This window comes from Gobio gobio, assembly GCF_949357685.1.
Source record: "Gobio gobio genome assembly, chromosome: 21".
NCBI classification, from domain to species: Eukaryota; Metazoa; Chordata; class Actinopteri; order Cypriniformes; family Gobionidae; genus Gobio; species Gobio gobio.
In genome coordinates this window covers 4,547,736-4,557,473 of record NC_137117.1, presented here as the reverse complement: position 1 = coordinate 4,557,473, position 9,738 = coordinate 4,547,736, and the positions used below count along the sequence as shown (strand labels likewise).

The following is a 9,738-nucleotide window of genomic DNA, read 5'->3' as shown; positions in this document are numbered from 1 at the left end:
TTATTGATACAGTACGAACACAAACGCTATCGCATGTCATAAAGCAAGATGACATCATCAGCTCTGCCCTCTTCTAGAAAGGGGCGGAAGCAGCAGCTCATTTGCATTTAAAGGTACACCCTCAAAAAGCGGTAATTTTAACATGATATAAAAATGGTGTGTGTGAGCAGAGTCTGAAGAGGAAGAGGATGAGGAGGAGGTGGAGGTGGAGGAGGAGGAGGAGCCAGTGGACACTCATGCTTCACCTGAGCCGGTACAGGACCGTCCCAGCAGCACCACCTACTATGAGCCGCCGCCCCCTGTCAGGTACACACACACAACACACACACACACACACACACACACACACACACACACACGTTACAGCAGCTGTTCATGTTCACAGTAATGGAGTGGAGGAGCAGCTGGAGGAGGCGGCCGCTGAGGCGGAGCCAGAGTCCCAGCCGGAGGCCCATCAGGACATGGAGGCGGAGCTTAACCCAGAGGCAGAGCTGCAGGCGGTGGAGGCGGAGCCTGAGGAGAAACTCCCAGAGGAGCGGAGAGGCTCCACCCCGGTCCCCGCTCTGACTCCGCCCCCTCACACCCCAGAGCCGCCCAAGGTACCGGAGGCCGTGTGTGTGTGTGTGTGTGTTTGTGTGTGTGTGTGTGTGTGGCGCTGTGTTGACCTGTGTGATGATGTCATCTGCAGGCGTTCTCATGGGCTCTGGTGACCAGTAAGAATCTTCCTCCGGCCGGCGGGATCTCTCCACATGTGCTGAAGGCGGCCAGTGCTCAGGTAGAGCTGCTGTTACCACAGGAAGATCATCATCATCATCATCATCGAATATAATATGAACGTGTGTGTGTGTGTGTCTCTCTTAGCCACGGCAGGAGGTCAGACAGGACAGTCAGTCACTACCCAGAGATCAGCGGCGGGAGAGAGGAGGCTTCCCTCCACGAGGACCCAGAGCAGGTGAGACGCGCACACACACTCGCTCACACACACACATGCTCACACTCGCTCACTCACACCCTCTCTCTCTCACACGCACACACGCGCTCTCTCTCACACACACACTCGCGCTCTCTCACACGCGCGTGCGCACGCTCTCTCTCTCTCTCTCTCTCACTCACACTCTCACTCACACTCACACTCACACTCACACTCACACTCTCACTCTCACTCTCACTCACACTCACACACACACACACACATGCTCTCTCTCACACGCTCACATGCTCTCTCTCACACGCGCGTGCGCACGCTCTCTCTCTCTCTCTCTCTCACTCACACTCTCACTCACACTCACACTCACACTCACACTCACACTCACACTCACACTCTCACTCTCACTCTCACTCTCACTCACACTCACACACACACACACATGCTCTCTCTCACACGCTCACATGCTCTCTCTCACACGCTCACACACACACACGCTCTCTCACACACACACACACTCGCGAACTATTCGAACATCTGGTTGCGCATTTTATCAATGACGCGCATTACGTCAATAACAGGACAAATGAATACAAAGACACATAACTACTTATATAGGTAGTCTATTTAAGTTTAAACATATTTGACAACGTATAACCTACACAAAAACAAGTAAATCAACTAATGGCTAAAGACCGCAGACCTCACTCTCTCTCGCCCTCACGCTCTCTGCTCATAACGGTTTAAATGAACACACACATTTTGAGGCTGATCAAGAGTTTTGTGCAAGCAATTTAAGGTCGCGACTCTTGTCCCAAATATAGCAGGCTTCATTCAGTGATTGAAACAAATATTAATATAAGTTTTACAGCATATTGAACGCTCCGAGCGAGCTGTGCTGTGCTAAACATGGAACTTTTCCTTGACATGAAACGGTAAATAATCAAACCAGTGGAAGCAGTGCATTTATCCTTCATTCATGCAATATCTCTTCAGTCAGTACCTCGGTTCCACTGCTGGACAGAACCCCTGAAGCCCCATCCACCACACTGATCGCTCTCTCATGTCCTTACAAATCAACTAAATTAATTTCTCCGTTATGGCCTCTTGTCGTGTTGCAGACAGAGAGCTTGTGGCGCGCGATGCAAAGTAAGGCTGGTCCAGTTTGCACATACAAATTAGTTGCTTATATTTATAAAACAAGCCTAAAAAAGCATAAAAAAAGCCCATTTAATAAAGAAAAGTTCACGAAACTAAGTGAAAACTCACTAAAGTGTTTAGTGAAATTAGGAAACATTTAGATATCATAAATTGAGTTGTATAAGTTAACGTTACATTTCTACATACATTTTGTTCTCATGTCACAAGTAATATCAAGGTTTATTTTGATCTGTTTTACATGATTCTTTTGTAGTGTGGTTTTCGGTGAAGTGTACTAAAATAAATATCGTCACCTGTGTACATTAGCCCACTTCTTCTCGACGCTTTTCCTGATAGTTTATAGAACAATTACTCCGAGTCGCCATCTGTCGTTTCAAAGAAAAGCACAACGGCGAGCGCGTCAAGTGTAAACGCCTCGTGCGTTTGGGGAGGAGCGCGCGCAGTCAGCGGAGGCTCGCGCGGCGGAGACGGGCCAAAGTACACAAGGCTTCAGGCGCGCTAGCGCCCACTCGCAAAGCAGACAGACACGCCTCTACTACCGCGGGCGTTTTTTCCCCCACATTTTTTTATTTATTCGAATATTAATTTTCACCTTCGAAATTAGTTTTTTAAAAACTATTCGAATATATATTCAAATTTAGAATATTCGTTGACAGCCCTAACACACACACACATGCTCTCACACGCTCACACACACACACACATGCTCTCACACGCTCACACACACACACACACATGCTCTCACACGCTCACACACACACACACATGCTCTCACACGCTCACACACACACACACACATGCTCTCACACGCTCACACACACACACACATGCTCTCACACGCTCACACACACACACACATGCTCTCACACGCTCACACACACATGCTCTCACACGCTCACACACACACACACATGCTCTCACACGCTCACACACACACACACATGCTCTCACACGCTCACACACACACACACATGCTCTCACACGCTCACACACACACACACATGCTCTCACACGCTCACACACACACACACATGCTCTCACACGCTCACACACACACACACACACATGCTCTCACACGCTCACACACACACACACACATGCTCTCACACGCTCTCACACACACACACACATGCTCTCTCACACGCTCACACACACAGACACATGCTCTCACACGCTCACACACACACACACACATGCTCTCACACGCTCACACACACACACACACACACATGCTCTCTCACACGCTCACACACACACACATGCTCTCTCACACGCTCACACACACACATGCTCTCTCACACGCTCACACACACACACACACACATGCTCTCTCACACGCTCACACACACACACACACACACATGCTCTCTCACACGCTCACACACACACACACACACATGCTCTCTCACACGCTCACACACACACACACACACATGCTCTCTCACACGCTCACACACACACACACACACATGCTCTCTCACACGCTCACACACACACACACACACACACATGCTCTCACACGCTCACACACACACACACACATGCTCTCACACGCTCACACACACACACACACATGCTCTCACACGCTCACACACACACACACATGCTCTCACACGCTCACACACACACACACATGCTCTCACACGCTCACACACACACACACATGCTCTCTCACACGCTCACACACACACACACACATGCTCTCTCACACGCTCACACACACACATGCTCTCTCACACGCTCACACACACACACACACATGCTCTCTCACACGCTCACACACACACACATGCTCTCTCACACGCTCACACACACACACACATGCTCTCTCACACGCTCACACACACACACACATGCTCTCTCACACGCTCACACACACACACACATGCTCTCTCACACGCACACACACACACACATGCTCTCTCACACGCTCACACACACACACACATGCTCTCTCACACGCTCACACACACACACACATGCTCTCTCACACGCTCTCACACACACACACACACACACACATGCTCTCTCTCACACGCTCACACACACACACATGCTCTCTCACACACACACACACATTCTCGCTCACACACGCACACATGCTCTCTCACACATTCTCGCTCACACACACACACATGCTCTCACACGCTCACACACACACACACATGCTCTCACACGCTCACACACACACACACATGCTCTCACACGCTCACACACACACACACACATGCTCTCACACGCTCACACACACACACACACATGCTCTCACACGCTCTCACACACACACACACATGCTCTCTCACACGCTCACACACACAGACACATGCTCTCACACGCTCACACACACACACACATGCTCTCACACGCTCACACACACACACACACACACACACATGCTCTCTCACACGCTCACACACACACACATGCTCTCTCACACGCTCACACACACACATGCTCTCTCACACGCTCACACACACACATGCTCTCTCACACGCTCACACACACACACACACACATGCTCTCTCACACGCTCACACACACACACACACACATGCTCTCTCACACGCTCACACACACACACACACACATGCTCTCTCACACGCTCACACACACACACACACACATGCTCTCTCACACGCTCACACACACACACACACACATGCTCTCTCACACGCTCACACACACACACACACACATGCTCTCTCACACGCTCACACACACACACACACACACACATGCTCTCACACGCTCACACACACACACACATGCTCTCACACGCTCACACACACACACACACATGCTCTCACACGCTCACACACACACACACATGCTCTCACACGCTCACACACACACACACATGCTCTCACACGCTCACACACACACACACATGCTCTCTCACACGCTCACACACACACACACACATGCTCTCTCACACGCTCACACACACACATGCTCTCTCACACGCTCACACACACACACACACACATGCTCTCTCACACGCTCACACACACACACACATGCTCTCTCACACGCTCACACACACACACACACATGCTCTCTCACACGCTCACACACACACACACATGCTCTCTCACACGCTCACACACACACACACATGCTCTCTCACACGCTCACACACACACACACACATGCTCTCTCACACGCTCACACACACACACACATGCTCTCTCACACGCTCACACACACACACACATGCTCTCTCACACGCTCACACACACACACACATGCTCTCTCACACGCTCACACACACACACACATGCTCTCTCACACGCTCACACACACACACACATGCTCTCTCACACGCTCACACACACACACACACATGCTCTCTCACACGCTCTCACACACACACACACACACACACATGCTCTCTCTCACACGCTCACACACACACACATGCTCTCTCACACACACACACACATTCTCGCTCACACACGCACACATGCTCTCTCACACGCTCTCGCTCACACGGACGCTCTCGCTCACACGGACGCTCTCGCTCACACGGACGCTCTCGCTCACACGGACGCTCTCGCTCACACACACGCTCTCGCTCACACACACGCTCTCGCTCACACGGACGCTCTCACTCACACGGACGCTCTCGCTCACACGGACGCTCTCGCTCACACACACGCTCTCGCTCACACACACGCTCTCGCTCACACGGACGCTCTCGCTCACACGGACGCTCTCGCTCACACGGACGCTCTCGCTCACACGGACGCTCTCGCTCACACGGACGCTCTCGCTCACACACACGCTCTCGCTCACACACACGCTCTCGCTCACACGGACGCTCTCGCTCACACACACGCTCTCGCTCACACGGACGCTCTCGCTCACACGGACGCTCTCGCTCACACACACGCTCTCGCTCACACGGACGCTCTCGCTCACACGGACGCTCTCGCTCACACACACGCTCTCGCTCACACACACGCTCTCGCTCACACACACGCTCTCGCTCACACGGACGCTCTCGCTCACACGGACGCTCTCGCTCACACGGACGCTCTCGCTCACACGGACGCTCTCGCTCACACGGACGCTCTCGCTCACACGGACGCTCTCGCTCACACGGACGCTCTCGCTCACACGGACGCTCTCGCTCACACGGACGCTCTCGCTCACACACACGCTCTCGCTCACACGGACGCTCTCGCTCACACGGACGCTCTCGCTCACACACACATGCTCTCACACGCTCACACACACACACTCGCTCACACACACGCTCTCGCTCACACACACGCTCTCGCTCACACACACGCTCTCGCTCACACGGACGCTCTCGCTCACACGGACGCTCTCGCTCACACACACGCTCTCGCTCACACGGACGCTCTCGCTCACACGGACGCTCTCGCTCACACGGACGCTCTCGCTCACACGGACGCTCTCGCTCACACGGACGCTCTCGCTCACACGGACGCTCTCGCTCACACACACATGCTCTCACACGCTCACACATGCTCTCACACGCTCACACACACACACTCGCTCACACACACGCTCTCGCTCACACACACGCTCTCGCTCACACGGACGCTCTCGCTCACACGGACGCTCTCGCTCACACGGACGCTCTCGCTCTCGCTCACACGGACGCTCTCGCTCACACGGACGCTCTCGCTCACACGGACGCTCTCGCTCACACGGACGCTCTCGCTCACACGGACGCTCTCGCTCACACGGACGCTCTCGCTCACACACACGCTCTCGCTCACACACACGCTCTCGCTCACACGGACGCTCTCGCTCACACGGACGCTCTCGCTCACACGGACGCTCTCGCTCACACGGACGCTCTCGCTCACACGGACGCTCTCGCTCACACACACGCTCTCGCTCACACGGACGCTCTCGCTCACACGGACGCTCTCGCTCACACGGACGCTCTCGCTCACACGGACGCTCTCGCTCACACGGACGCTCTCGCTCACACGGACGCTCTCGCTCACACGGACGCTCTCGCTCACACGGACGCTCTCGCTCACACACACGCTCTCGCTCACACGGACGCTCTCGCTCACACGGACGCTCTCGCTCACACGGACGCTCTCGCTCACACACACGCTCTCGCTCACACGGACGCTCTCGCTCACACACACGCTCTCGCTCACACGGACGCTCTCGCTCACACGGACGCTCTCGCTCACACGGACGCTCTCGCTCACACGGACGCTCTCGCTCACACGGACGCTCTCGCTCACACGGACGCTCTCGCTCACACGGACGCTCTCGCTCACACGGACGCTCTCGCTCACACACACATGCTCTCACACGCTCACACACACACACTCGCTCACACACACGCTCTCGCTCACACACACGCTCTCGCTCACACACACGCTCTCGCTCACACGGACGCTCTCGCTCACACGGACGCTCTCGCTCACACGGACGCTCTCGCTCACACGGACGCTCTCGCTCACACGGACGCTCTCGCTCACACGGACGCTCTCGCTCACACACACACACTCGCTCACACGGACGCTCTCGCTCACACGGACGCTCTCGCTCACACGGACGCTCTCGCTCACACACACGCTCTCGCTCACACGGACGCTCTCGCTCACACGGACGCTCTCGCTCACACACACGCTCTCGCTCACACACACGCTCTCGCTCACACGGACGCTCTCGCTCACACGGACGCTCTCGCTCACACGGACGCTCTCGCTCACACGGACGCTCTCGCTCACACGGACGCTCTCGCTCACACGGACGCTCTCGCTCACACACACGCTCTCGCTCACACGGACGCTCTCGCTCACACGGACGCTCTCGCTCACACGGACGCTCTCGCTCACACGGACGCTCTCGCTCACACGGACGCTCTCGCTCACACGGACGCTCTCGCTCACACGGACGCTCTCGCTCACACGGACGCTCTCGCTCACACGGACGCTCTCGCTCACACGGACGCTCTCGCTCACACACGCGCTCTCGCTCACACACACGCTCGCTCACACACACATGCTCTCACACGCTCACACACACACACTCGCGCACACATACACTCGCGCTCTCTCGCTCTCACTCTCACTCACACTCACACTCACACTCACACTCACACTCACACTCACACTCACACAGACACTTACACTTACACATGCTCGCTCACACACACACACACACACACACACACTCACACACACTTTCCTGCATGTGACTGTTGTTGTTGTTTGTCAGATGGCAGCGGCTCTGAGGCTCCGGGTGGGAGACAGTACATCAGTTTTAAGGGTGAGTTTCCTGTCATGTGACACTCAGTCATCATTCATCCAAAACACATGAAGCCCCAAACCCTGAAGTGTGTGTGTGTGTGTGTGTGTGTGTGTGTGTGTGTGCAGGTCGCGGTGACTCTGACGCCGGTGACTCTGAGGGCCGCCGGTCTGTCCGTTATCCAGACAGTCATCAGCTGTTCGTCGGAAATCTGCCTCATGACATCGACGAGGTCGAGCTGAAGGAGTTCTTCATGAGTGAGAGCCGTTGACCTTTGACCCTGATGATGATGCTCTGAGTGTGTGTGTGTGGTGTGACGCTGCTTTGTTTCGCTCAGCGTTTGGGAACGTGATGGAGATGCGGATCAACACCAAAGCCGTCGGAGGGAAGCTGCCCAACTTCGGTTTCGTGGTGTTCGACGACTTGGAGCCGGTGCAAAGGATTCTGGGAGCAAAGGTTTGTGATGTCACAGTTCGTTATTAACATCTTGATGATTCTTTACACCTCTGACCTGCTGGATTTCCTCCCTCAGCCCATCATGTTCCGTGGGGAAGTGCGGCTGAACGTGGAGGAGAAGAAGACGAGGGCGGCCCGGGATCGCGACCCCAGAGGACCCCCAGACGGCCGGCGAGGGCCCCGGGGCCCCATGGGGAACGGGATGGGGCGGGGCGGGGCGCCGCGGGGCGGGATGGGGGCGGGGCGAGGAGAGAGCCGCTTCACGGGCCCCCGCCGCTGAGCCCAAACACACACCAGTCTCTCTTTGCTTTTGCTTTTTCTCTCCGTGTCTCTCTCCGGCTTCTGGACTGTGATTGGCCGTCAAAGACTCCGAACTCCGCCCACAAGGGGCGTCATCCGCGCTTTTCCTTTGATTTTGTCACGATTTTGCTAAGAAGAAGAACGGGACTTTTTTTCCTATAGAGCAGTTGAATGTCACGAAGGGGTTTCCTCACGGATTTCTGCACATTTTATAACTTCATAAATCAGTGCTCAGTGTACAATTATTTATTTTCCTAGTCAATAAAACAGTGGTGGTGCCTTAACTCGATCCTGTGTGTGTGTGTGTGTGTGTGTCATGTCCGAGCTGGACTGTTCCTCATGTTTCTTCAGTTTTCCTCAATGTCTCTGCATGGCTGTTTGTGGGATGTGCTGCTCTTTTCATACAGCGTTTCTCACCACTGTCCGCCTGCGTTCGGTTCTGGGTTCGGATTGGACTTCGGCAGGTTTTTGTTTGAATGTGTTTTCAACTTTCAATAAACTACTGAAATCTGCAGCAATGTCATTGAATTTCTTTGTGTTTGGATCACCATATAATTTCTAGTTTCATCCCTACGATGAAGCTTAAATAACACACTTCTGCGATATTTGCAATAATAAACATTCCAAATCGACGCGTCCGCCATCTT

The 9,738-nt window shown here is 54.4% G+C and overlaps 1 protein-coding gene across 1 annotated transcript in view; it reads left to right on the top strand.

Moving 5' to 3' along the window:
- The window catches only part of g3bp2b (G3BP stress granule assembly factor 2b), a 15,992-nt gene extending 6,389 nt beyond the window's left edge, over positions 1–9,603 (top strand). Inside the window, exons 6-13 of the mRNA XM_079802669.1 lie at positions 171–306; positions 386–599; positions 689–775; positions 862–952; positions 8,306–8,356; positions 8,464–8,592; positions 8,673–8,791; positions 8,868–9,603. Of these exons, the coding sequence (XP_079658795.1) occupies positions 171–306; positions 386–599; positions 689–775; positions 862–952; positions 8,306–8,356; positions 8,464–8,592; positions 8,673–8,791; positions 8,868–9,071 (1,031 nt within the window). The 3' untranslated portion in view covers positions 9,072–9,603. The remainder of the gene's footprint in view (positions 1–170; positions 307–385; positions 600–688; positions 776–861; positions 953–8,305; positions 8,357–8,463; positions 8,593–8,672; positions 8,792–8,867) is intronic.
- The last annotated feature ends 135 nt before the right edge of the window (positions 9,604–9,738 follow it).